General features: G+C 55.8%; 2 protein-coding genes and 1 long non-coding RNA gene across 12 annotated transcripts in view; 1 reads left to right on the plus strand and 2 right to left on the minus strand.

The window, feature by feature from the left end:
* Nucleotides 1-1,168: 1,168 nt before the first annotated feature.
* Nucleotides 1,169-22,931, minus strand: UCKL1 (uridine-cytidine kinase 1 like 1). Of its 7 annotated transcripts, none has more exons than XM_074553826.1 (15): nucleotides 22,786-22,931; nucleotides 15,043-15,236; nucleotides 14,346-14,452; nucleotides 13,812-13,982; nucleotides 13,502-13,573; nucleotides 11,907-12,096; nucleotides 11,455-11,516; nucleotides 6,385-6,404; nucleotides 4,018-4,116; nucleotides 3,594-3,687; nucleotides 3,245-3,307; nucleotides 2,808-2,930; nucleotides 2,408-2,515; nucleotides 2,081-2,237; nucleotides 1,169-1,540 (listed from the first exon to the last, which is right to left on the minus strand). In XM_074553826.1, the coding sequence occupies exons 1-15, from the start codon at nucleotides 22,833-22,835 to the stop codon at nucleotides 1,464-1,466; spliced, it is 1,587 nt and encodes a 528-aa protein (XP_074409927.1). In that variant the 5' UTR covers nucleotides 22,836-22,931; the 3' UTR covers nucleotides 1,169-1,463. The 7 variants fall into 7 exon arrangements, with proteins under 7 accessions (XP_074409927.1, XP_074409928.1, XP_074409930.1 ...); XM_074553827.1 differs by lacking the exon at nucleotides 6,385-6,404 and adding an exon at nucleotides 10,166-10,182; XM_074553829.1 differs by having other exon boundaries at nucleotides 15,043-15,233; nucleotides 22,786-22,887.
* LOC141731112 (uncharacterized) lies at nucleotides 19,240-20,456 on the plus strand. Its single transcript, XR_012583045.1, has 2 exons — nucleotides 19,240-19,534; nucleotides 20,335-20,456. It is a non-coding gene; the product is annotated as an uncharacterized LOC141731112 (long non-coding RNA).
* Nucleotides 22,932-23,890: 959 nt separating the features above from the next.
* ZNF512B (zinc finger protein 512B) overlaps nucleotides 23,891-27,761 on the minus strand; it is a 30,034-nt gene continuing 26,163 nt past the window's right edge. For all 4 annotated transcript variants that reach the window (XM_074553823.1, XM_074553822.1, XM_074553825.1 and 1 more), the window contains one exon: nucleotides 23,891-27,679. In XM_074553823.1, coding sequence (XP_074409924.1) covers nucleotides 27,386-27,679 — 294 coding nt within the window. In that variant the 3' untranslated portion in view covers nucleotides 23,891-27,385. The remainder of the gene's footprint in view (nucleotides 27,680-27,761) is intronic.

The raw sequence follows: 27,761 nt of genomic DNA on the forward strand, positions 1-27,761 counted from the left end.
TGCAGAGCAGTGGCGGTTATTTCGGGCTCGTCACACCCAAGCCCACACTGAGTGATCACCAGGTGACTCCATTTTGGTGAGGGCTTGGCAGAGCATCCTCCTCCTGATCCTGCGCTGCCAGCAGCACCTGCTGGCCTTGCCTGACCCCTCAGGAGCCAGCTCCAAGTCAGGGATGCCCAGACAAGAGGTAGCTTTGCTCCTCTTGGGACGTTTGTCTCCTGCACAAAGGTGTTGGGTTGGAACTTTGAATCCTGCAGGTAAGGAAAACTCTCCATGCTCAGCCCTGAAGGTCACAGCCTCCTCTGGCTGAGCCCCCCCCCCCCCCATGTGGGGCCAGCTCCCCTTCCACTGAGGTCACCCTGCTCTGTGACAGGTCACATCCTGTTTGCTGTGTCCTGGGTCAGACACAGGACCTGCTCCTCACCATGCCTCGAGCAGCTCTGATTCAGTAAGAGCTGTGGTTGGGGTGAGCTCTGTTTCACTTTGGCTGCTGAACTCACAACAGGCACTTGGTGCTTCTTCATGATCCGAACTGAACCTCATAGAATCACCTGAGTTAGAAGAGACCCACAAGGATCATCGAGTCCAGCTCCTGGCCCTGCACAGGACAACCCAACAATCCCATCATGTGCCTCATATTCTTGTCTAAATATTCCTTGAGCTCTGGCAGCCTTGGGACTGTGACCACTGCCATGGGGATCTTGTTTAGTGCCCAACCACCCTCTGGGGGGAAGAACCTTTTCCTAATATCCAACCTAAAACATCCCATGACACAGCTCCAGATGTTCCCTCAGGTCCTGCACCTGGTCATATGCAGAGATCAGGGACTGCCCCTCCACCTCCCTCAGGAGGAAGCTGCAGATCATGACAGTTTCTCCCCTCAGTCTCCTCCATTCTGAACAAACCAAGTGACCTCAGCTGCTCCCCATATGGCTTTCCCTCCAGATCCTTCATCATCCTTGTGCAGCTCCTTTGGGCACTCCAGAAGAGCTTTGGTTTCCCTTCAGGCAGGAGGAACTGCCTCTGGCACCAAGTCTTCCTTTGGATTGAAGGTGTGGTATTCTTGACCTCCCACCACTGCTCATGGCATCTCCCCTCCCAGGACTGAAGTCTTGAAGGGTCACAAATACCTCTAGTCACCCATGGGAAATAACAAAGAATGGCTCAGTTCAAGAAAACCAGAGAAAAAATTTATTATTGTTCTTTATAAAATATCTCCAATAAGTTATATAGGCAAATATTTAAATTAAAATAAATTAACTCCGCTCTATGCTGGGACACGCAACTGCCCATAAAGTCAAACTAGGATTTACGTTTCTCTGAAAAAATATGCCCTAGATCTCCGATGTAAGATTTGAAAAAAATATCTATGCTTGGTGAGAGGAAGGAGAAATCTGCACTGGACAGAGGGGTTAAGGTGCGGTGCTGAAGCTGCCTGGTGCCAGAGGCACCTCCACATCCAGCTAAGTGCTGAGAGCATCCTCATCGTCACTCCAGTCAGGAGGAGCGTCTGTCCCGAAGTACCGATCTCCAAAATTCCCTGTGGGGAGACAGAGAGTCAGAGTGCAGCACTGTGGGAGCCTAGAGACCCATCCTGCTGCCTGTCCTCATCACAGCAGGCAAGGGGACCAGAGCAGGTTTATGTGACAGCTTGAGTGGCAGCAAAAGTGGAGCAGCCTGTAGGCTGGCTTACCACCCAGTGGAAGGTGTTTCCTGGCACAGTAGAGGTGAGGACAGAACACAGTGAGCTTATTTTGGGTGAACTTGTGGAAGGTGGCAGTTTAAGGAAGGAGTGGGCACAAGGCTGCTCCAGCTGTCCCGGCCTGACTTCTCTGCCTGGGGCTGGAGGAGGCTCATGGCATGGGGAATGGCTCCTGCTGCTGACACAGCAATGGCTGCCCTGCAGCCCCCAGACCCAGCACGGTGATCCTGACACCCAGCTGGCAGCAGGACCCACAAGGGCAGTGGGGCTCTGGGTAATTTGAGGCCAGACCTAAACTGCTGCTGACAACCATGTCCCCTCCCAACCAGCAGCACTGAAATTCCCCTCAGCACAAGTCCTTCCTAGCAGGACACTCACCAATGCCGGGGATTATCCGAAAGAGGTCATTCACCTTCTTGTCCACAGCCGTGGTGATGATCTTCACCCGGGGGAACGCATAGGCCACCGAGTGGACACCCATCTCTGCCATGAGCAGGGACAGCAGGAAGATCTTATCCTCTGGGACATCATGATCCTAAGGAAATGCACAGGGACAGCTCAGGGTGAGTTACCCCAGCCTGTGCTGCGTGCCCTGGCACCCTCCTTCCCACACAGGAGCCGGTTGCAGGCACATCCCCTCAGCTTGGCTGTGGCTGGTGCTTTGCAGGTTGCTCCAGAGCAAACCCCTGCCTGACCCGTCCGTACCAGCAGCACCCTCACTGCCATCATGGCTGCAGCACCCGTGGAGACCGTGCAGTCCATCAGGATGACGTGGTCTTCGCTGATGTCCTTCGGCAGCCGCAGGTAGTGGAGCTGGGTGGAGGAGAGAGAGAGCAGCTTAGAGGCTGCAGGCAAATGGAACAACCTGAGCCCTTCTCTTTGAGGAGTGAAGATCTCTCCTGCCTGTCAGTTCAGAGCCAGCACAAACCAGCCCCTGTGTGCACAAGCCTGCTGGCAAAACCCACCTGAGCAGATTTCAAAGCACTCAACCCTGCCAAGACAAACTGCTGGGTCACTGAAGGGCTGTCAGAAAACACCTGAGCCACAGCCCCACCCTACACACAGGTTAACACCAGGAGATGTCCTGAGCAGCCCAGGGCTTTACCTCTGGCTCGCCGGTGTTGCAGTTGGTCTGGATGAGGATGGTGCCGATGCGGACATCCTTGCACACCGCGCGCAGCGCCGGCTCCATGGTCTCCCCTGCCCGCAGGATGGACACCCCGGTGATCTGCAGCACATGCACGGGGTGGTTACACAGGGTAGGAGCTGCCACCACCCCACACTGGGTCTCAGCAGCGGGGGACTCTAATGGGCAATCTTAAAGCACATCCCTTCCAAGAGGGCAGCGCCACTCCCAGGCCACCCTCAGTGAGAGGGCATGGGCAGCACAGTGACACTGTTGATGGCCCCCTTGGTCACCAGCCTGCCTTTCCTGGTGGTACAGGGTGTCATACTCATGATAGCAGGCACCAAACCCAGCCTGATGGCAGCCAGGGCTTCCAGTGCACCCCCACAAGGCAGGTCTCAATGGCTTCCACTTACTTGCTTCCCGCTGTATGTCCTCCCTTCGTAGTCGTGTCCCTGAGGGGTCTGGACTGTGCAACTCTACAAAAAACATGTGAGAAGAGTTACCAGGGGCTCTGATGTGGCTCTCATGGGAGCCCTGGAGTCAGCAAGCCACAGGGGCTGGACTCTTGGACACCAAAGCTGTCACCCAGGGCCACAGCATTGCTCCATGGCCTTGGGGAGTCCTGGTGCATTTTAATCTGAGGGTTGAAAGGACTGGTCCACGGGGAAGGTTGGAGGAGCAGCACCAGGACTGTCCTGGCTCCCCAGCAGTTGAGGGTCAGGAATCAGTGAGGAAACCCAGCACCTACAGCCTTGAACCTACCTGGAAAGGGAGCAGGGAGAGCGCATGCTCAATCAGCAACCGCATCAACCTTTTGGAGTAGAAAATGAACTCGTCTCTGCTGGTCTCCTTGTTTCTAGAGGGGAGGGAAAGGCAACATGAGCTCTGGACCAAAATGTGTCCCAGAAGATGCTGGCAGAAGTCTGTCAGTCCCTGCCCCTTCCTAGTCCTTGTTTGCACCATCTAAGCCTGAAACTGTGCTGTCTGTTTCAAGGTAAAAAGCAGAAAAACTGTTGGCAAGATCACTGACCAGAAACTGCACAGCTCCCCTGTGCAGGGGCCACCACTTGTATCTCCAAGCCATACTGACAGGCAAAAGTGGGATTGGGAAGCCCAAAGACAGGCCAGCCCATCCCATCAGCAGCTGAGCCCCATCCCACCCCAGGAGCCACAGCAGGGGCTTTACCTGATGATGGTGTGCATGCCCCTCACCTGAGGGGTGCTCTTCAGCACACTGAGGGTCTGAGGAAGAGGGTGGCACTGGTGGGCAGAGGCCAGGGCAGCCCTGAAAACCAAACACATGGTCAGAAGGTCTGGGGAAGGCTACCCAAAGGCTGGAGCACAGCACATGGCCAGAGCCATCCTCCCAGATGTCATCTCACACTGCAAACACACACAGAGGCCATCCAGCTGAGCCCAGTGAGCAGCCAGCCCTGCAAAGGGACCTGCACCCACAAACCAGGGCCACTGGAGTTAGGGTGACCTTGCAGCACAAGGACCTGCCCTTCCTGCTGGACAGCTCACCCAGGATCATAGAGTGGTTTGGGTTGGAAAGGACTTTAAAGACCATCTTGTTCCAGCCCTGTGCCATGGGCAGGGACGCCTTCCACTAGACCAGGTTAATCCAGGCCTCATCCAACCTGGCCTTGAACACTTCTAGGGATGGGGCAGCCACAGCTTCTCTGAACGTGGCTGGCCCATCTTGCTTTCCACTGTTTGAGAAAAAAGCAGAAAATAAAATCAAAACCTTCTCCTATTCCAGAGTCTTATCTATTGGTGGATCTTGAACTCATGGGGTGAGGAGGGGCTGTTGTGGCTGTCTCTGACCTACAAGTGCCAGATGCCACGAGGAACTGGACAGGCAGCCAGGCTGGCACATATCTGGAATGTGACTATTTTAGAGACCACTTGGGCCATTCCAAATTGGGAACAGCTTCAAGACCTTATGGCTGGCCAGGACTGGCTCTGTGTGACTCATTCCACATAACGAATAGGGCTGGGAGCTATTCTGGGATCAAGGGAACACCATTCACAGGGAAGTGCACAATGGAGCCCCATTAGTCACTTCTCCCTGTGAGAGTGGCAGTAATGAGAAGAAGGTCACATTTGGCTTCCACAAGGCTGGGCAGGATGGACAAGCAACTTTGTCTGGGAGGAGGGCTGGGGTTGCAAAGCCACACGTCAGATCACACACGTGCCAGTGGCTGCATCCAGCAAAAAACACAGAGATGTCAGGGAGGCAGAGAAGAGAGCAAATGAAAGCACTGCATGATTAAGATTTCAAATCAAGCAGAAACCTGGATTAATGGCACACAAAGGCACGCAAGCAGAGAGGAAGATAGAGAAGATGGACAGGCATGGAGGAGGGCAGAGCTTGAGGCCTCCATCCACACAGCCATCTCCTGGTCTTGGCCAACCAACACCAAATGAGACATTCCCAAGGCCTGTGGGTACTTAAGGGCTCCTTCTTGCTTTACCAGCTCCACTGCTCTGTAGCAGCCAAGAGCCCCATGCAGGGAACACTCCAGGACAGCTGGCAGCCATGCAGAGAGCATGGATGGGTTGTGGTTCCCTCGTGGGCTTGCCTGCTGTGTGCAGACCCCATTGCTGGTTGGGACAAGCAGCCCTCAAGGCCCAGCCCTGCTGTCAGTGAAGCAAGCTCACTCTGTTAGTTGCTGTCTCATGGGTTAGAAGCCCTTGGAGATGCTCCCTGCTGGCAGCACCCACAGCTCTGCCCCCACAGCCCTCCCTTCCCTCTCCTGACAGATCCTAGGGGCACAGCCCTGCCCAAACCCCTCTCAGCCCCCAGGATTCCAATACATGTGGTGGTGAGGGTCTTGTGCAGATGCTGGTGCTGGCATGGGGGCTGCCAGCTCATCTGCTTTAAGGGGCAGAGCCCGGCCCCCAACACAGAGCCACACATCCACACATGGCCCTGGCTGGGTTTGCCCAGGTGACAAACTGCTGCTGCCTAAACCAGAGGAGCTGGTAATTACAGGACTGAGCTTGCCACTGGCACTTTCCCCCTCCATCACTGCCAGGTCCATGTCAGTGGAATGGGCAGCATCCCACCATGCCAGTGGAATGGGCAGCCCCTCTCCTGTCACAGTGTGACCTGACTCCTGCTCCCTGCCACGGATACCAAGGGTTTTCCAACCTCCATGAGCAGTGGGAACTCCTCTCCAGCATCCTGAGCTGTCAACAGACCCCCAAGAAATGCTGTCAGCATTCTGTCATCAAGTTTTCCCCACCTCCCCTGCAGTGTGGGGACAGGGAGGTCTGGACACCACCCTGCTTGGAAGCCACTCAGTGTTGTGAGGGTCTCCCCATGGTGCTTTCTGGGGAAACAGCTCCCATTTTTGGGATAAGGCTTCTCTTTCAAGTGCCCCCACCTCTGTCTGGCCCACCCACAGCACCAGCAAAGCAGGACCCCACGAGCTGTGTGCCCCAGGATGCCCTGGCAGGGTTAGTGAGGCAGCTCACCCTGCACAGCCCTTGCCCATCCCTGCTGTTAGTCACAACCAAACACTGCCAAAAGCATTTGTCTCCTCACATATCCCAGCGCAGCTTCCTCTGGTCACCCGGTGGGAGGGATGTTCAGGGGAGACAAGACAGGAGACACCAGAGTTTAAGAGGAGAGGGACAAACATGACATGAAACAGAGGAGAAAGCACTGTCATTAGTCAGAGGGGGAAAAAATCCCCTAATTGATCAATGGCTCGTGGACCTGCACTGTGCAGACACAGCACTCCTCCCCTGGTGACCAAGGCATGTCACCACTGCTCTCCATGGCACTGGCTCCACTCCTGGCTCCATGAGGGAAAGGAACTGTCTGCTCTCAGTGTCCTGGAGCTACAGCAGGGACACTGTCCCACCTGTGTCCCAGGTAGTACCACACTGCAACCGGGGCTCTTGGAGTTTGGAGGGACATAGAACCACAGAATGCTAGAATGATTTGGATGAGAAGGAACCTCAAAGATAGCTCATTCTGCCCTCCCTGCCATGGGCAGGGACAGCTTCCACTAGAGCAGGTTGCTCCAAGCCCCATCCAGCTTGGTTCTCAACACTTCCAGGGCTCATGCCAAGCCCTCACTGAGGGCTCCAATGCAGTCTCAGAGCAAGCACAGGCACTCAAGGCCAAAAACCTTTGTCCAACCTAAAAATCCTTCTTCCAACCTGCCCTGCTCCCAAGAAAAATGCTTGTGGGCTGCCAGGGGGGTCCCCATCCTGCATGATGATGATCTCCAAGCTTTGGAGAACACTGAAAGCCAAGAGCACTGGAAATGTGGAGAGAAACCTGAACAGAACATCACCTGCAGGGACGACTTTCTTTCCCCCTGGGCTCACCTGGACCTGTCCTGGATCTCCATGACTGGAGAGGGCCTGCAGGCTGAGGAAGAGCTCAGCCCTTCCAGCAGCCATCCCCTGTGTCACCCCCTGCCCATCCTGGAGGGAAGGAGGGACTGTGATGCCTCCTGTCCCTCCCTGCCAACACCGGACTGTGACGGAACATCCAGACGGGCAGCCATGAGCACGTCAAGAAAACGTCTTATTTTGGAAACTTATTTTTTCCCCCTGAGAACAAAGGCTTTAAAGAGAAAATAAAATAGAAAGAAGAAGAAAGAGAGAAAGAGAGAGGGAGAAAGGGGTGACCATCTCCCAGGAAGGCTTCAGGGAGCATCCTTGGCTCTTTGTGGAACATGCTATCGAGCAGGAAGCAGACAAGAGACATCCAGCTACAAAGGAGATGATGCAGTCAAGGCATTTCAAACACGTACACGGCTGCCTTTCAGGGCTGACATTTCAAACAAGGGCTATTAAACTGCGCCACGGGTTGATATTTAAAGACACAATTGGCAAAGGGCACGCCAAGCTGATCGGGACCTTGGGGGTGGGGAATATTGATTGGCCAGGGGAACGGGCTGCAAAGAGCAGCGGCTCCAGGAGCAGGGCTGGATGCTGAGAGCGTGGCAGGAGGGATGGAGAGCAGGCTGGGCTGGGAGCACTGAGCCTCAGCATGGGCTGGCTGCTCCAGCTCCTGCTGCCAGGCTCCTGGAGGAACAGCCACCTGGGAGTGCTGGTATGGAACCACAACTCCAGAGTGAGCACAGTCAAACAGGGGGGAAGCTGGACAAGAAATATCCTAAGAATGCTAAGGTCCAAGCTGTGCTCTGAGGGATTAACTGGGAAGGCAAGCATGCTCCTCAGGAGCCAGTGGCTTCAGAATGAAAAGAAGCCTTGCATATCCAAGGAAGGCATCACTTGCTTTAAACCCCCCAGAATTCACCCACCTGAGTGGGGAAAAGCACTCCCTGCCTGTCCCAGCCAGTTGCTTGGCAAGGAGAGGCAGCCCTGGAGCACAGGGACCACAGAGACACCTGGGACTGGGGCCAGATCTGAGCATTCAGGGTTTATCCTACCAGCACAAAGCCCTCCCTGTGTCCCCACCACTGCCAAACAGCAGTGACTTCAGAACAACCGTGACATTTAGATGGAGCCATTCCAGACAAGAGGATGGGGAATTGTTTGTGATGAAAAGCCCATGTTTGCCAGGCACATCTCACTCGATGTGATCCTCCATCCACCCCTCTCCTCTTGCAGAGGCAGCAGGGCTGGGGGACACAGCAGCAGTAAAGCACTGGGGCTCCAGCAGCAGCAACAGATTTGGGTTTTAGCAGGAATTTTTTCCCAGATTTTCTGTCAAAGGCATAAATGGAAGCTTTAAACAGAACATAAAACCATCTGTGAGTGTGGTGATCATGGAGGTGTTTCTGGAGGTCAGAGTTACCTTTTCAAACTTGCCATCATAAAACTTCTAATACTTTATGGATATATTAAATACCCAATTTTTAAGTGCAGAAGAATATCACTTGTACTGAGCAACCCTTAGATTAAGGAAGAGAAAGGAAATTTTATGTGTGTTTAAGTACCTATCTGTCTCTGTATACACATATCTATTTGCACACATATTAGTCTCCTCTCTGATGTTATTCCTGCCATTATTAAAGCCACAAATTTCTCTTCATACTAAAGAGCACTTTCCCACCTGGACCTCCAGACACAGAGGGAAGCTTACGTGTCTGTATGGAAATATCAGGCCCCAGGGTGTTAAACAAGCAAAGGGAAATAAAATAAAACATCCACTTGTCTAGTCTAGGAAGTGACTGGCTGAGGCAGAAATAAGTATAGCAGAGTCCCTTCCATGTTCATCTCAGTTATTTTAAAAGCTCATTGTACGCCAAATGTAAATCTTAAGGTTACTTGAGTTGAGTGTCTCCATGCAATGATGGAGATCTAAATGGAAACCCATCTTCAGTAATGCATTCCCTCTGCTCCCTGAAAGAATACCTGAAAGCCTAGGTGGCTTCTTAATGGAAGCAGGAGAGCTGAAGTCCCATCTGGGGCCCCATGCTGAAGAGGTTAAGTAATTCAACATATATGTTATAGCATCCAACTGCAGATACTGAGAATTTAGAAATCCTGCTGGACTTAAGCAGCAGGATTTTCTCAGTCCTCCAGAAAAGGTTCTGCATTCTGCAGAAGCTGTGGGAAGTTGGTACCTCTGGCCATGCAAAGGTGCTAAGCTCCTTTGGGTGCCTCCAGGCAGATCCCTGTGCGCAGTGAGGGGCTCAGGGCTCCCACCACCCTCAGAATCAGACTGGTTTGGGCTGGGAGAAACCTGAAAGACCATCTTATTCCAACCCCATGCCAAAGGCAGGGACACCTCCCACTATCCCAAGGTACTCCCAGCCCCATCCAGCCTGGCCTTGGGCACTTCCAGGGATGGGGCAGCCACAGCTTCTGTGGGCACTCTGTGCCAAGGCCTCAGCACCCTCACAGGGGAGAATTCCTTCCTATTACCCAATCTAAATTTCTCCTCCTTTAGTTTAAAACTGGTCCCTATCATACTATCACTATCTGCCCATTTAAAAAGTCACTCTCTATCCTTTTCTCAAGATGCTTTGACTAATCTAATAATTGATGTTTAATGATCTTTAATCATCAGAGGTGGAGAGCAGCTCTGAAAATCATTCATTTTAGAGGATGAAGAGAAACAAAAGAGAATCTCAGGATGCAAAGCAGAGACTGGGGACCCCCAGCTACAAACCTGGCCCTGGCCCAGCCTCAGGGGTCTGCACTCAGGCTGGCAGTGCCTCCCTGGGGAGCAGCCCTGTCCCTGCCATCCCACAGCCAAGGGAAGGTGGCCTTTTGTCACCGTGGGGTGACAAGGCCATGCACTCTGCCAGTCCTGCCGTGGGTGGGGGTGAGGCCAAGCAGTGCCTGGCATTGGAAATGCCTGGGCTGCACACACAGGACACAGTGAGGGCTCTTACCTGACACTGAGTTCACGCTGCGGCAGCAACACAAAGACACAACGCAACCGGTATTAAGCATTGTCAACACCAGGGTCGTTTCAAGATAAAAAAAAAGGAAAAATAGGAGTATTTTCCTGAATTCACATGCAGCCTTTTTGCCCTTCTTCCCCTCCCCAGGTCAGGACAGCCCTCCCCAAGCCAACCCCTTGCCTGGCTCACAAAGGCACCCTGGGGGTGCTGGGCTTGCTCTGGAATTCCCTGGCTGGATCCAGGAGCTGGGGGAAACAGCCATTCCCCTCTCCTGCACTCTGCCTCAGGGCTGGGTGCCCTTCTCAGCCTGGCACCAGCACAGATGCTGGGGCTTCCAGCCTTCTTCCTGTGACCGAGGGTTTAAAAACCACCTTCCCAACCAGAGTTTGGTGCTGGGAATTCAGGCAGCCACGTACTCCAGGAGGAGGAAACTGCCAAGACACCTTTGCAAGAGCAGTCCCTCCTGAGCAGGCATGGGAAGCTGGATCAAAGGCATGCCAGCTCCCATCCCAGGGCTGAGCAGCTCCTGCCACCTGGGAGCTCCAAAAAAGACTTGAAAGAATCAAGCCCTTTACTTTCCAGTGCATCTATACCCAGGTCACACTCGCTGCACTTCCCAGGACGTCACTCTGAGCATTTCCATGACTGAAACATCACCAAAGCTGTGGGGTGGGGGGAGACTGTGCTGCTCGGGGACAGCAACACAAAATGCCATCAGTTCATTGCAGAGTCCCAAACCACTGGTCAGGACTGGCCCAGGATCAACAGGAGAAGACTTAAAGCCAGCAGTGGGGAAGTGATGAAGCACGTGCCTGGACTGGGGCTCAAACATGACAAGACTTTGAGTTTTGAAACCCAGGAGCTGCACACAGCACAGAAGAGAAGTGGGCTCCTGACTGGAAAGACTGTGCAGCAGTGTCTGCATGGGAGGGAAGAGGAGAAGCCCAAGAGCAGTGGAGGGTTTGGGGCAATGCTGGCCCTGGGAGGGCTGCAGGCAGGGGGACACATCCTTTGGGTCACAGGAGGGTGTCTGGTTTGTCCCCTCATGACTTGCTGTCCCAGGGAGGGAAGGAAGCTGCAGCTGGACCACAGCTGGCAGAGGAGCCAGGACTGACCAGAGCACAGGGAGAAGGCAGTTTCCTTCACTGGGCTGGGAGGAGTTCACAGGAACTCCCACACCTGGAGCACAGGAGCAGCCAGGCCATTCCCACCTGGGCACCCAGAGCACAGCAAGGCTGTGAACCCCCCTCACCACCCACGGACCGGGCAGCTCTCACCTCTTCCAGCTGGCTGTGGACATGTTGAACAATCAGGTCAATGGCCACAGTGTTTCCACTCCCTGGAGTGAGCCAAAAACAAAAACAAAAAAAATCACAGAATCAGGATTGTAAAGGTTGGAAAAGCCCTCTAAGATTGAGTTCAACCATTAAATCAGCACTGCCAAGCCCCACCACTAAACCATGTCTGTTAGGGTTACACCTGGGGTTAGGGTTCAGGAAACCACAAAGCCCAGAGTTCTAGGAGCTCTGCAGCTACAAAAGGCATGCCAAGGGGAACACAGGAGTGCCACACCATGGCTGCCCCCACATCCATCTGCTTGGCACCAGCCCCATGAGGGTTCCACTGCTCCGCCCATGGTTAGGGTTAGGGGTCAGCAAACCCCAAAGCCCAGAGCTGAGGGCAGGGGGCTGTGGGGTCTCAGTGCTGTCAGGGGTGCCCTGGGCAGTACCTCGGGGCACCACGATGTCTGCCAGCCTCATGGTGGGCTGGATGTACTGGTCGAAGGCAGGCTTGACAAACTTGTTGTACTGCTTGATGACGCCCTCGATGTCGCGGCCCCGCTCGCTGATGTCCCTGCGCAGGCGGCGCACCAGGCGGATGTCCGAGTCCGTGTCCACAAAAATCTTCAGATCCAAGAGCTGGAAGGAGAGAGGAGAGGACAAATCCCACCTGGTCAAGTGTGGGACTCAACCCACCTTTCCCTGTTACCCCAAGCAGGGCTGAGCCCAGCCCAGCACGTGTTTAACAGGGCCTGGCTCTGCTCTGCTTTTCCCTGGTGCTGGTGCTGCTGTGAGCTCCCTGCTGCCACCTTACTCTTGTGTCCCCTGAGACCTGTCCTGCTCCAAACTCTGCCCCTCCTGCCAACCTAACCCTAACCCTAACCCAGCTCCAACACTTTGGCTGGATGTTATTTAAGAGTGAAGAGGAGATGAGGAGTTACTGTCCGTGACACACACCAAGCACTGGACTCTCAATCAAAGAATCCTTGGATGGTTTGAATTGGAAAGGACTTTTAAGATCATCTCATTGCAAGCCTCTCCCACAAGCAGGGAATTAATGCTGGAAAGGAGCCCAGCACAGCAGGGCAGCTCATGACTCTGCCCTTAGCTGCAAGAGGCAGGAGTGGGGACGCTGAGTGGAATCTCCTGGGGGATTCACCCGGCTGTCCACTGGAGGTCATCCTTGCTCCAGGAAAGTGCAAAACCCAAGCTCTCACTTGGCAGGCGAGGAAACTTTTCAGACAAGCTTGGCTAAGCCTGTGTATGGCTCACTGCCTGCTGCAGCATTTGTCAGGGCTGCAAAGATGCTCTGAGGGATGGAGACAGACTGAGAGAGCTGTACAGCCTGGAGAAGAGAAGGCTCTGGAGAGACTCAGAGCCCCTTCCAGTATCCAAAGAAGCTCCAAGAGAGCTGGAGAAGGACTTTGGACAAGGGCTTGCAATGACAGAACAAGGGGAAGTGGCTTCACAATGCCAGAGGGAAGGGTTAGATGGGATATTGAGAGGAAATATGTCCCTGTGAAGGTGGTGAGGCCCTGGCACAGAGTGCCCAGAGAAACTGTGGCTGCCCCATCCCTGGAACTGTTCATGGCCAGGTTGGACAGGGCTTGGAGCAACCTGGTCTCGTGGAAGTTGTCCCTGCCCATGGCAGGGGGTGGAACAAGATGAGCATTAAGGTCCCTTCCAACCCAAACCATTCTGTGATCCTACGATATATCCAAATAATCCCCAAGAGAGCCTGAAGTGCTGGATGATTCCATGCTAGGAACACCAGGCTCTGTGCAGCAGAAGTTCAGCAGACTTTGCCTCTCTGGCTGTGCAAGCTGCAGCATGCAGTGGAGGTGGGCTGTTTCTAGCTGTGTTTGTGCACCAGCTGAGATTGAGGCATTTGCTGAAACACTTGACCTCTGCCAGGGGCTCTTCCCCAGCTGCTGAGAGTCAAACCCTATTTCTCCTACCTGGGGAAGTGCTGCAGCATCTGGTGTAACCTGGAAGAGAAGATTCCACCCTCTCTCCCTAGAACTGCCACAAAACCTTTCCTCACCTTCAGGAGCTCCTTGTCTGCAAATGCCATGATGCCTTCAAAGATGATCACATTGGCGCCATACAGGGTTTTCTGTGGAGTCAAAATGGATGTGGTTAGGCACAGAACATCTGGTCAGAGGTGCCCTGTGCCAGGAGATCTCTCTGGGTTGTGACTGTGACAGCTCACCCAAAAAACCACCCAGGCAGAGAGCAGGGGGTGACAGCACCAATCAGACTGCACAGGCCAGGGGCTGGAGGGGGGCAGTTGGCTCCTCTCGGTCCTGCCCTGGCCATCCCCATCCTGTCCCACCCCCCTCAGTGTCCCATACCCATTCCTTCTTCCTGCTGTGGGTGGTGAAGTCGTAGATGGGGATCTTGACACTCTTGCCTTGCTTCAGCTTCTTCAGGGTGGCGATGATGAGGTCGAAGTCGAAGGCGTCGGGGTGGTCAAAGTTGAAGTCGTTGCTGGCTGCCTGCTCCTGCTGCTGCTTGGTCAGCACCTGCCACAGAGCACAGCTTGGGGCACATGGCAGGGCAGCTCCCTCCCCTCTGCTGTGCCCAGTCACTCTTCCCTGCCCCACAACAGCCACTGGAAGGGAGAACCACATGGCTGTGCCTAAATCTACAACGTGTTTCCTTACCAGGGTTACCACATAATCCCAGATTGGTATGGGTTGGAAGGAGCCTTAAAACTGATCTCATTCTGACCCCCTGCCATAGGCAGGGACACCTTCCACTAGAACAGATTGCTCTAGGCCCTGTCAAACATGGTCTTAAACATCTCCAGGAATGGGGCAACCACAGATTCCCTGGGCAGCAGCAAATTGAGGAGTCTGGCCAGGCCAACAGGGGTGCAGCCTCACCTTGTAGAAGGAGTCCATGGACAGCAGAACCACCCATGGCACATCAAGAGCTTCAATGATCATGGTGGCCACTGTGGTCTTCCCAGAGGCGCTGCCTCCTCCCAGGCCTGCCAGGGAAAAGGTGATGAAGCCACCAAGCCCAGGCACAGCCCTTTCTTTCCCATCACAGGCTGAAGCCCAGGTCCTGCCAGGGAAAAGGTTATGAAGCCACCAAGCCCAGGCACAGCCCTTCCCTTCCCACCACAGGCTGGAGCCCAGGTCCTGCATGGTTGCACTAAGCTGGAGGGACCTCCAAAGAGGGAAGTCACAGGCACTCCAAGATATTATCCTGGAAAATGTCAAATGGAATGTATTGGAACTGCCAGCAACGTGCCCAGCAAAAGCTGGGAAACCCATTGTTAGGTGGTTATGTAACATGGGGAGTGCTGGCGTGGGATCCAGTCCAGAATCCCCAGGAACCTGTGACAGATCAGGCAACAGGAGCTGAGGGAACAAGAAGCAGAGCATGATCTCCTACAGCCCATGCACACTCTGAGGTTCAGCCCCCCCAGTCAATGCAGGCCTAACCCACAGGCACTCCCCTGCTCCTCTCCAGCCTGGAGCCAACCTCCAATTCCCAAGGATGTGGTGGGGCAGGACTCGTACTGAGACCTCCAGGAGAGCCGTGGGGCAGGTGGCAGGTGCAGAGGGGACCCACCTATGACAAAGGCCTCCTTGGACTGCGTGCCATGCTCGTTGTACCAGGGGGGCCGGCCTGCAGTGTAGATGGTTCTCTTGCTGGTGCGCAGCAGCGGCGGCTCCGACTTGCACTGGCTGGTGGTGCGCTTGCGGGGTGGCTTGGAGGAGCCCACGGCGGGGTACAGCCTGTCCAGGGACTCTGCACTGCTGCTGCTGCGTGGGGAGAGAGGGGAAAATTACCCTGTGGGGGGAGGATACACCTGCCTGGGTGTGGGAGCGGGGTCTTGGAGGGTTCTGAGTTGTGCAGGTGAAGTCAGCCAAGCACAGCTCCACTACCAGCACCCACAGCCTCGGACAACACCAAGAAATTCTCACACAGAAGCAATATGAACCTGGAAGAGGTGCCATGCAAACATCCATGCCTAAAGTCCTGCTGTCTGAGGAATGTCTGTATGAAAGAAATCCCCCAGTGAGCTCCCAAAGCATTGAGGGGTGTGTTCCAGGGGGCAACAACCCACTCTGGTGTGCCCAGGGTTAGCAGTTAAACACATGGGTTACAGCACAACCATCCTCATCCTCCCATCCCCAATCCCTTTCCTCTGCCCACTCTGAGGGCTCCACTCACACCCTAGACATAGCTCTCCCAAGCTTCTGGAGCCCCCAGGGACAAGCCTGCAAGCTGGGCAGAGCCATCAGCTTTGCCTTGGGAGCTGAGAGAGCTCTGAGCTCACCCAAAGCCCTGAACTGCTGAACACTCTCCCTTATCTTCCCTGCAGGAGAGGAACAAGGCACCCTCCAGAGCCCTTTCCAGCTTGGCAGGAGGAGAGCTGTGGCCTGGAGGTGATAAGTGGCCTCTGGCCAGGAGATAAGCTGCAGCCGCTGCCTGGCCAGCCAAGGGACAGGGAGGATTATTTATACCAGTGCCTGCTCCTCCCTGCTCCTGTTCTGCTGCCCCAGAGGGATGTCTGCTCCCTAGGAGAAAGTGCAAAGGGCTCTCCTGGCTCCTGCTGCTCCTCTCCCCAGCCATGACTGGGCACTGGAAGGGAAATCAATAGATCTGGGCACCACTGGCTCCAAGCTGTCACTGTTTGGTACAGCCCAGCCAGCAGGGCTTTGCTGCTGCTCTGTTATGGCTTGCTCTGGAAAGGGCTTAAACTGCAGGGCTTTACAGATTTTGGGTTGATTTTAAGCTGTTTTGGTATGAAGCTTAATTCCCTTCCCTCCCCCAGCCCTTTTCAGAACAATTTTAGATAAAGATCAAAATTTCAGAAGGGCCAGCTGTGTGTGAAGTGACACGGCAACCCCCAACCCTGCATGGCACACAAACCCCCCGGGCACTGCAGGATCCCCCTGGCATGGCAGGATGCCCAGAGCACACCATCCGTACCCCTGGCACATCCCTGTGGGGCAGGCAAGGAGACAGGGATTTGCCTGGCTTTGCTCCTGCTGGCAAAAGCCAGGCTGCAGCTCCTGCCTATGACAGGAGCTCTCCCACCGATGCCCACCCTGAACTGGGCACTCATGGCACTCCCCACAAGAGCTCAGGACACCAACACCCCATCCCTGGCACACAGAGCCAGCTCCAAGCACTGCCAGGCTCAGACTCAACCAGGAGCCCAAAACATCCCAAGTACAACTCTTTAAAAGCAACCTCAGGAGATGACACCCATCAGGAAACAGAAAAAATGGCTCCTTCTATGAGGAGAAGCAAACCCGGGGGGATGTCTGGGTCTCCTGTCCCACGGGTGATGCTGCAGCAGCTGCTGCCCACCGGGGCTGCCAGCAGGGGCTGGTGCTGGGGCACAAACAACGTCACTTCAGCTGGATGAAAGCAGAGGTGACACAAACACAGTTGTTTACCACAGCAGGAAGCGGCTCCTTTCATCCACATCCCAGCCCCTCCCCTGGGACCGTGCTCACTCCAGAGCCCGAGCTCGGCTGCTGCTCCTGTGGGACTGCACGTCAGCCTCTGCGAGACAGGAGAGCCCCTGGGGCTGCTCTGCCCCTTGGCTGGTGCCACACAGCACCCAGCTCTGCTGTGCCAGCCTGCACATCCTGACCCAGGCCACCAGCCCCAAAGTGACTCAGAGGTGGATGAAGTTCTGTTTTTCAGAGGTGGAGCCCTGCTCCCAGAAGCCTCAACATCACCCACACAGGGAGGAAGAGGCTTGGACTCCAACAGCTCCACCAGGGTCCAGAATTACAGCCACAGCCCCACCTTGCCTTCCAATCATCTCCATTCTGCTCTCAGTGCCTGCAGCACACCCAGAGAGGGACATTGCTGCAGGATGCAGGGACACACACCTGGAGAGGAGTGGAGTCATCCTCCCCCTGCATAGCTGGGGCTCCAGCACCTGAATCCCATCCCAAGAGTTGGTGCTCTGCCTTATCTCATCCATATAATTCTGGACTTTCACCAAAATTCTACACATTTCTATCAGTATCACCTAAACCTGTACCTCTACGCCTCATCCACATCTGTATCCTCTACAGGCAGATGACATTCTACACCTCTCAAGTCCACAATTCCCATGATTTATTTGGGAGAAGTATGGCTGTGGGACTGCAGGGCTGCCCTGGAGTTCTCCAAAGGTCATGCCTTTTCTCCTAAGGTTACACTTCAAGATTTGTAGATGTTTTCCATGGCTGCCTTTGCCAGGAAGGGGCTCTTCTTGCTCCAAGGGTTTGGCTGATTTCAGCCATCCCCACTGGCCATTCCTCCCTACTCCTTTTCAGAAATTCCCTGCAGCAGTGCTGGAGCCCCTGCAATGCCCTGTACCCACAAGGTGAAGCCCCCAGAATATGGGACTCTTTAGAGCTGGAGCCAATGCCATTGCTCTGCCAGAGGAGGGTCCTGGTCCCACATGGACCCTCCCCAGCAGAGCAAACCCCTGGGCTGCCAAAGCCACACAAACAGAAGAGGAAACATCACCAGGGCTTGGCAACCCCTCTCCTGCCAAGCCTTCTTGCGTGGCTTGGCTGCCACCAGCTCTCTCCATGCTGTCCCCACATTTTGGGGATGCTTTTGTCTTCCCTGCAAGGGCTGCACCCTTGCTAGAGCGTCGTAGGAGAAGGAATTACAGGTAACCTTCACCTGCATAAGCCACAGCTGTGCTAATTACCAAAACCAGCCTTGCCCTTAATGGGTCACAGGTGTGACCAATAAGGATGAGCTGGCTGGGGGAGGTCTGATCAAAGGGGAGAGAGAATTGCTGCTGTGAGCTCAGTCTGAGCCTGCAAGGGAAGCCCACAGTGGGAGCCTGCTGTAACTGAAGTCTGTTGGCTGAGCTGTGAGGAAGAATAAAGCGGGACCTTGCCTGATGAACCAGAGTGCGCATCTCGGCTCATTTCTATCTCTAATGTGGGGTCTGCTGTGCCAGAATGTCCCAGAGGAAGCCTGGGGGGTCCTGCTCCTGAGAAGGGCTCTCCAGCTCTGATGTTGTGCAGAAGGAAGGAAGCATTTTGCTCCTGCTCAGTGCAAGCACAGATTTACTGACACCCCTCTCCTTCCCACTGCGCTCCCATCACCGTCCCTGTGCTCAGGCTCTCTGCATCCCACTGCCTCCAGAGACCCCTGAGCACCCTGGGCTGGCACAGCAAAGGCAGCAGGTCATAAAAGCACCCACAGCAGCAAGGAAAGATGGCACAGCCCCAAACCTGAGCTTGGCAGCAGACAGGAGAGCATGTCCTGGGCTCTGCACCCTGTAAACAACCCCACTGACTGAGCTCCCAGCCTATGGACCCCCCAGCAGCCCCCACAGCCTGCTGAGGTGCCCAGCTGGCTGCAGCCACGTCCCATGGGAAGCCAATCTTTTCAGGCATGAATTGGGGCTGAGGGACTGGGACAGGAGCCACCAAGAGTTCACTCCAGCAAACAAACAGACGAAACCCAGCAAATTCCACCCAAAACCAAAGCAAAACTCACCCTCCATCTGGCCCAAGGGCCCAGCAGCCGGAGATGCGGACGCTGGAGAAGGCTGGGGGGCTGCTCATGTCCCCCTGCTGCCAGCCCAGGGCTGATCCTGGACTGAGGGTGCCACCCCCTGTCCCTGCCCACACTTCAGCCCCTGTCCCACAGCCTCTGGCACTACCAGGGCGAGGCAGGGGCTGTGCCAGCAGGGCTCCCGGGGTGATTCTCGGGGCACAGAGCCATGGAGGGAGTGAACCCCTGGAAGGGGCACTGAAGGGTCCCACGGGGCCGGGCTGAGGGCTGGAAGATGGCGGCAGGAGAAGGGAGCAGAGCAGTGGGAGTGTCTGTGCCCGGTCAGCAGCATAAGAGGATAGCTTAACCTCCAGATTACGTTCATTACCTGATATTAATAGCACTGGCTTGATTAAAGAAAAAGAGGGGGGCTGGGGATGAGGTGACACCTCCCCTCACCGCCCCCAGCACAGGCAATAAACACCAGCCCAGCGCCTCTGCTCCTGGCACTGGGGGTGCTCGGCTCTCCTGGACTGTGGGCTCGGCAGGGAGGGCACCTGGACAGTGACATCCACGTCCCCCAGCACTGGTGAGTTCCCAGGGACTCCTGCACACCTCTGGGGAGGGGGCTGCAGGGGGGATGAGCCCAGGGCAGGGGGTACCCAGCCAGCCCCCCTCATGCAGCTGGTGGGGCAGCTGGGGCTGGGGGCCAGGGCCTGCTGGCCATGTAGGGCTTTTTGGTTTGGGATTCTCACCCCTCACCCCTCTCCCCTGGCTCCCATTGATTGGGGGTCTGGCTGAGGGTCCCCCCTGGTCACTCAGCTTCCCCAAGAGCTGCCCCTCAGCCCTGGAGTAAACAAGTGGGTGAAACTCAACACCCCGGGGCTGCTGGTGGCTAAGAATAACATCCCATGGGCTGTGCCCTCCATCCAGCACCCCCTCCCTGCCAGCTGCCCTTGCCCCCCCCGGGCCAGCCAGCTCCTCTTCCAGCATCAGCCTCTCCAGGGAGGGCAGGCAGCCTGGGCAAGCTGCAGGAAGCCCAGGGAGCCAGGAGGCTGCCCAAGGGTGGGAGATGGTGGGCACCAGGCAGGGGGGTCCAGGCCAGCCCTGGAGCACAGACTGGGGCAGAGCAGCTCTCAGCCCACAGCCTCTGGCTGCCAAGGAAGGGAGGAGGTGGCACAGGGCACACTGGAGGGCAGCCAGGCTCTGCAGGGGCACAGAGCACCCGGACAAAGTCCCATGGCCACCGAGTGAGACTCCAGCATGGTGAGACAGGGGCTGCACACCCACTGCAGAGGGGCTCCAGGGAGGGAGCTCCCTCCTGCTTAGTACCAACACCTGGAGATGGGGCCAGACATGGAAAAAGACCCTTTCCTCCTCCTCCTCGAGGCATCAAGGTTCTGCACACTGCCTCACAGATTATCAGGACACCCCTCCTGCTCCTGCTCACCAATGGGACCTGCAGAGCATCATCTCAAAAGATGGAAACCTGATGGGAACCAGAAATGAGGGGCTGGTCCTGAGGCAGGGGACAGGGACAGGAGGTTTTGGGGTAACCTGTCCCCAGCATGAGCTGCAGCTGCTGCCCCAAAGTCAGGGAAGGGAGCGATGATCAAAGAAACTTTTCCATCCCTGGTCTCTGCCTGGACTCCCCTCTTGCTGTAAAAGCTCTCTCAGAAGTTTAAAAATAAAATTCTCTTCCGGAGCCACTTCTGTTCCTTCTCATTAAAGAAGCAGAAAAGCAAAGGGACGCGGGACACGGGCGAGGAGCCCTCGCCCAGGGACATTGTTCCTTATCTCCTGCTCCTGCTGCCACTTTTCCTGCCTTTGTTAAATGTCCAGGCCACAGGAGCAACCCTCCTCCCAGCATCCCACCCGCCATTCACTGGGCTCCCAGGTGGGACACCCTGGCTCCAAAGCCAGCTGGGACTGAACCTTCCTGCTGGCAAAAATCTCTGCTTCCCAAGCCCCTTCCCAGCTTCTGAGCTCTTGCACAAGTTGAAATTCCTGGGTTTTCCTGGTGATTTTTAAGCAAATCCCTCCTCTAATGGCAGACTTAAAATATGGCAAAAGAGGAAAGCAGGCACAGAGGCTAGGATCCCCTTTTCCTTCTGGTGCTGGCAGCTACTGGGTGGGTTTCTCCTGGGATTTAAGGATGGAAGCTGGACTGCATGTGGATTTTCCTCATTTGGTCACAAGTACTGTCACTGGTGTCCCAATCCAGTGCTGCAGGCACACCAAGCCCCCAGTGGAAGGACGCCTGTTCCCAGGAGAGGGTCCTGCTCCCTGATCCCATCCTGGGAGCAGCACCACAGGAGCGTGGAGGTCAAACCTGCTTCCTCCACTGCTGAATTGGGCTGGATCCATGTATGCCAGCTCTTGGCTGGGCCTTCCCTGTCCAAGAAACCATCCCAAGGGATGAGGGAACACAGCCAAGGAATGGAGGAAGATGTCCAAGAGATCAAGGAACCCCCCCCTTGGGATGGATGAACCTGCCTGAGGAATGAAGGAACCTGCCTGAGGGATGCAGGAACCCACACAAGGGATGGAGGGACCTGGCTGCCATCCCACTGTCACATGTCAGACCCATGCCCATCCTGGAACCCACAGAACATCATTCCCAGTTTACCCAGCCTTGTACTAAGCTCTGTCCTGGCTGGAGCCATCTGGAGCTGATGGTTCATCTCAGCAGCTCCACGTTCAGAGCTTCCAGCTCTGTTATGGTCTCTGCTCCCTCACCACAAAAGGACAAACATTTCCCTCTGCAAATCCAATTATCCGTTGCTATTTATAGCAAGTGGGAGCCACAGTGGAGGGGCTCTGTTACACAACCCAGTTACTCATCCCTCACTCAACCAGTACAACTCAGGGAGACTCCTTCCTCCCATCCTCATCCTCATCCTCCCCACTATCCACCACTGACTCACAGGAAGGGCACAGGCAGCTGCCAGCAATGGGCTTAGCTGCTGGACCATGCAGGATGGGAACAGGAAGGATGGAAACAGGAGTGATGGGAACAGGAAGAGTGGGAACAGGAGGGATGGGAACAGGAGGGACAGGAACAGGAGGGATGGGAACAGGAGGAACGGGAACAGGAGGGACAGAAACAAGAGGGATGGGAACAGGAGGAACGGGAACAGGAGGGACAGGAACAGGAGGGATGGGAACAGGAGGGATGCTTTGGCACTGACTCCAGGGTTGTTGGGGTGTTGGTACCCTACAAGCAGGGACACAGGGATGCTCCATCCCTGTGAGCTTTGCCACATCCCCAAAGCACCAATGATACTCCAAATGCAATTCCCAGATAACTGATGTTTGAGAGCAGTCAGTCCCCTGAGGTTTGTGCTGGAAAAGGGGGTGGAAAATAGAGGGGAAACATGAGTGTTGGGGGTGGGGGGGCTGAAGGCAATCACCCTGTATGGGGGTTTTGGGTGGAAAAGTTTAGGTTGTCCCACTCTTCATCTTGATGGAGAGGATGCAAGTGTGAGCAAGCTTGGAATATGGGAGGCTGTGGTTTATCAGCTGGGAAATTAAGGGCAAAAACCATAAAATAAGGTAAATAAGGAAAAAGGTAACAACACGAAAGGGAGGGGGAGAAAAGGATGAAAACAAACAAGGGATAAAGCGGGGGTGGGAAGAAATGGCTGGTGGGAAAAGCTCAGGGATTCCGTGGAGCGATGGGCTCGGGGAGGCCCCACTCGCGGAAGTGGCACCAGGGGGGACGGCACCGGCACCGCAAGCCCCGAACCGGCGGCGAACCCGAACCGGGGGCCCCGGGGCGCCGCGGGGCCGGTCCCGTCCCGGAGCGATCATCCCGGGGAAAAGCGAGCGGGGTCCTACCTGTCGTGCGGTTCCACCGGAGCCCCCTCGGGCACCGGGGCCGCGGCCATGGTGCTGCGGGGAGAGGCGGAGCGGGCGGGGAGCGGCGGGGGCGGCGCTGCCGCGGGGATCCCCGGGACTTGTAGTGCGGGATGGGAGGGAGGGGTTTGGGGGGATTGGGCACCCATGGGGGCGCTGCGGGGCACGGAGGGGCGCTGTGCTCGTGGGTAAGAGCTGTGGGGGGAGATGGATCTATATGGGCACGGCTGGGTGCTGTGGGGCACAGGAGGGCGTTGTGGGGTATGGGTGGGTGTTTGGGGGTATAGCTGGGTGTTTTGGGCATGGCTGGGTGCTGTGGGGCTCAGAGTGATGCTGTGGGTACCTATGGGTGGCTCCGCAGCAGCATCCCTGCCCAAGACGCTGAGGGACGCAGCACAGAGCATCCCCCACCATCCTGCAGCTGGGGGAAAGCGCTGTTTGGGTGAGCCGGGCTCTGACAATGTCGCTGGGGCACTGGGGACAGCTGGGAGGACCCGTGGGGGTCCCGGGGCGCTGGCTGGGATCTGGTTTTACTCAGCATCATCCCGGGGCTGGGGTTTGTTGTGGTACCGCATGTTTGGGGCTGGGGGCGAGCAGCGCTCCCGGGGTCCCCTCCCGTCCCTGGGGAGCTGAGAGCGCCGTGGGGAAAGGCTGCGCTCTCAGCCAGCAGAGAAATCCGTCTAAATCTGTCCCTGCCTTGGGTTCCGTGCCAAAAAAGCCATTAGGGAGCAGAAGAGGATTTATTCCCACGCTGGGAGAGCCGGGGGGTGGCCCCGGGTCCCGCAGAGCTCCCCAGGGTGGAGAAGCCCTGGGCTGGATGTGGCCAGGACACGCTGGATGCTGCTGATGGGATGGGTGTATTGGAAACAGCTTTAGGGAGATTTATACCATGGAGTGGGGGGCTGTGGGCATTGGGATCCCCCTGGCACCACCAGCCCTCACCTTCCCATCCCAGTTTTGGGGCACCCCTGGGCTGGTGACCACATGCTCCATCCTCTCAGCCACTGCCAGGAAGGACAAACCCAAAGCCCCCGGACCCCTTGTCCAACCCTCCCACCCAAGTACCCAATAACGGTGCTGACAGTGCTAATAAAAAATCAATAACCATTTATTCGATACAGCTGTTTCATACATACAGTACAGGGAGCGCCTCGGCGCCACTCGGAGCTGCTCGGACAGTACTCTCCAACTGAGGATTTGTCAATGATTAACAAAAGAACAGATCATCACAAATCGGGAGTTTATTATAAGATAGTTTACCGTTAAAACAATTTTATTTTTTGCAAATAAACACTTTTTAATATATATATTTATATATTTATATATATGGTTACAAGTGATAAATTGAATTTTTTTTTTCCTTTTTTTGTGGTTTTTTTTTCTGTTTTAATTTTTTCCCCAAAATACACTTATGCACTAATAACTGGCATCGACGAGAAACATTCGGATATGCCGTGGGATGGGTGTCACGAGGAGAGAAAGAAAAGAACAAAATGCTCTCAAGGTTCCTGGGGGTGGGAGATGCTCCAGGCTCGGGCAGCTCCATCCACTGCTGTGACACAGCCAACCTCACCAGGGCAGGTGTTGGAGCTGAGGCTCCCCAGTTCCCCACAATCCAAGCTTTCCATGACTTCTCACAGGCTTGCAGCCCATGCCTGCTCCCATGGAGGTTTAACCCTTTCCTTGGGGACATGGGTGATGGGATGGTGGGTTTCCCCAACAGTGGAGGTGCAGGACCACAATGTCACAGTGCCCAGGGTGACAAAATCCCCAAATCCCACGGGTGATGGGATGGAAGGGGACAGGACAACTCGTTCCCCATCTGGTCCCACAGCCTCTGCCTGTCCCTCTGGATCAAGGTGGATTCCCCTCTGGCACTGCCTCACTGGGAGCACCTGAAGGGGCACAACCTACTGGCCCCAGCAGTGACACTGTGGTGTCCCCTGGCCCTGCCTGCTCACCTGTCGTGGCACTGGCAGGTGCTGGGGATCCCAGCATTGCTCTGGAACCTTCCCTGGACAAGCAGGAGAGTAAAGGATGCCTCATGGAGAAGGTGTGTGTGGGGGGAACATGTTCCTCTCTGAGTGATGACTACTGGGGAAAAAACCCTGAAGATTTCACTTTCTCATAGGAATTCCCTGCTGACCATGGTGCTGCCCTCACTGGGACTGTGAGTGCTCTGAGGGTGACAGGGACAGCCCCAGCACCAGGACTGCTGCTCCCACTGCCTGCCCTGAGACCCCAGATGGTCCCTGGGGTCCCATCCAGGGCTGGTGTCACTCTGTGAGGCCACTGCAGCTGCCCCTGCTCCTGCCAGGCACTCATTATGGAAGCAGAGGTGGATTTTGATCTGGACCTCACAATGACCCCCTGAACTGGCCCTTTCCCATGTCTACCCTGCCCTGAGCAGCTCCCAGGGCTCCCTGCCTGTGGAGCACAGCTCTGCCAGTTAATTTAATCAATGAGAAGCCAATTAATTGCATGTTAATGAGAACAGAGTCCCAGGCCATGCCCAAGGGGAGACACTGAGGATTGTGCGGTGACCATCCAAGCTAGCAGCCCGGGCTACCCAGATCTCCCTTCCCTAGGCCAGGGCATGGAGCCCTCCTGGGGGGCTTCCCTCCATGGCAGGACATGATTTTGGGATCCAGAGGCTCCCTCTGCACCCTCACAGAGATTTCAGTGCCAGACTCAGAGCTCTGCATGTGCTCCCCCTCCTGCTGCTGCCTGTGAGCTGTTCCAAGCTGTCCTCCCAAAGCTCTCCCTGCTCCCCAGGGAGGCAGGATCTACCCCAGTGACACCATCCAAACATGATCTGATGAAGTGCAGGAGCGACCAGGCTGAGCTGCAGTGACTAATTAAGCTTTCTCACTAATTGCCTTGAGGCCCAGCACAGCCAGCAATGCTCAGGCAGTTCCCTCAGCTGCTCACTGGGCAAAGCAGAGGGAGGATCCAGGTGCCAGAGCTGTGGACAGAGCAGGAGCCCTGGGCCCTGAGAAGCCACCCTGGCTTCAGCCACCCCTGTCCCCCCTCCCTGGCTGGAATAACCTGCCAGTGGAGGATATTAATTGTGACTGAGCTGCTGCTCACAGCAGGGAAAGACACCGAGCCTCTGGTGGGTGACAAGGAGCAGTGAAGGAAAGCAAGGACTGAGGTTTGAATTGATTAAAGCAAAAGCAGAAGCTCCCCCTCTGATGCCTCTTTCCTGGCTCTGCATAGGGGAAAAATCAATTTAAGGTTTTCTGTTGTGCTACTGAGAGGATTCGTGCCCATTTCCCAAGGACCGAGGTAGCCTGGTTTTGTCTGGAGATGGGCACACCCTGGTCCAGGGATGGCTCCCCTGGGCTGAGCAAGGTGTGGTGACAGGGTCAGCACAGGGGCAAAGGAGAGCTCCAGGGAAGAGCACAAGCAGGGGTGGCACCACAGGGACCTGCCACCCTGAGAAGGGTGGTCAGGGGCTCAGATGCATCTTTGGAAGCAGAGACTCCTCCTATGGTGGGTCCCAGCCCAAAAGGACAAGGGGAGTGTGAGGTGGCTGGGCAGCAACTGGGCTCATCCTACAGCAGGACCCATGATTGTCTCTCGATGCTGCCCTATCCCTGTGGCCACAGCTGGGGAACTGAGACTCCATTCCTCCCTCCTGGGTGATGGCACCGCCAGGAGGGAGCACAGTGGACCCTGAATCACCCTTAGATGCCCCGAGGCTGGGGGGCAGCTCCTTGGCTGCCATCTCCCCCTGACCCTGGCACTGCCATCGTGTCTCTGCCATCACAGCACTCCAGGCCCGGCACACACAACCCCAGCACTGAGGCACAGCTCCCTCACTGCACCCCTCCACGGCTGCACTGCCACTCTCACGGTGCCCACAGCATTCCCACAACTTCCCATTAAACCCTCTATAGCCTGACCAGCTGCAGAGCACCCCCTCTCCTGCTCACACCACCAGTGTGCATCCCTCTCCCTGCTCCCTGCTCTGCCCGTGCCTTGCAGACAAACCAACCCTGCCGAGCCCTCAGAGCCGCTCCCTGCCCAGCACCTTCCCCCGGACCCGCAGCTGCAGGGGAAGCGCTGCCAACCCTCCCACACTGCAGCATCCCCTCCCGGCCGGCTCAAACATCTTTGGAAACACCACCCGGAGCTGGGAGGCTGCTGGACAGCCAGGCAGCTCCCCCTGGAGCCGCTGGGGAGGGTCCCTGCCCACGGACCCCGCTGCTATTGCACTTCTCTTTCGCTCAAGCGTCACCAGGTTGGCGCAGGGGAGAGGAACCACGGTCCGGGGGAGGCAGCGGGGCCCCACCGAGGGCTATGTACATGGGCAAGGGGTGGAGAACGTTCCAGCTTCCTTGATCCTGTTTGTTTTCCAGTGTGAAACAAGGTCCGTGATTTGTTTAAAGTGGTTAACTGGTATTTTCTGTCTCTTTTTTTTTTCTGTCTTTTTTTTTTTCTTTTTGTAAAAAGAGGGTGAGAGGAGGGTGGGGAGAGAGGAGGTGGGATGGGGAGGAGGGGACATAAAACTGGGAGAGACCCCCACCCTGTTACCCTGGGCTGTAAACGAATCCTCGGAGACGAGTCTCTGAGCTGCTCATTTCTCGGGCATCTTGCTGGCTCCTCCCTTCCGCTGGCTCGGGGGCTTCAGGCCGAGCTCGTCCCCCTCGGGGCTGCCCCGGGAGCCTTCCCAGTGCTCGAGGCTTTTCTTGTGATTAGTCTTTGCTGCCACGCTCTCTCTGCCCTTCGGGGACATTTCCGGAGGCCTCTCCTTGGGTTTTCTCCCCCTTTTCTTCCCGTTTGTGCTTTTCTTTTTCTCCTCTTTGCTGGAAGAAAGCTGTTCCCTGTTTTTCTTTTTCCGGCTGGCCTCTGAGGAGGTTCGGAACCAGTTCTGTGTCCGTGGGGTGACACGGGGGTTAGTGACAGTCCTGGGAGCAGGCACTGGAGCACCAGCACACCCACCCCGAGCCTGG

The sequence above is a fragment of the Zonotrichia albicollis genome, chromosome 17 (assembly GCF_047830755.1).
Source record: "Zonotrichia albicollis isolate bZonAlb1 chromosome 17, bZonAlb1.hap1, whole genome shotgun sequence".
Classification (NCBI taxonomy): Eukaryota; Metazoa; Chordata; class Aves; order Passeriformes; family Passerellidae; genus Zonotrichia; species Zonotrichia albicollis.

Bases quoted from the DNA above. Each gene is read 5' to 3' on its own strand.
- UCKL1 (XM_074553830.1), bottom strand. From the start codon at position 19,016: ATGAGCAGCCCCCCAGCCTTCTCCAGCGTCCGCATCTCCGGCTGCTGG. The intron at 12,097-13,501 runs GTGAGGAAAGGT...CTCTCCTTCCAG, and splicing joins CAGACAAGGAGCTCCTGAAG to CTCTTGGATCTGAAGATTTT. The intron at 11,517-11,906 runs GTACTGCCCAGG...GGCTCACTCCAG, and splicing joins AGACATCGTGGTGCCCCGAG to GGAGTGGAAACACTGTGGCC.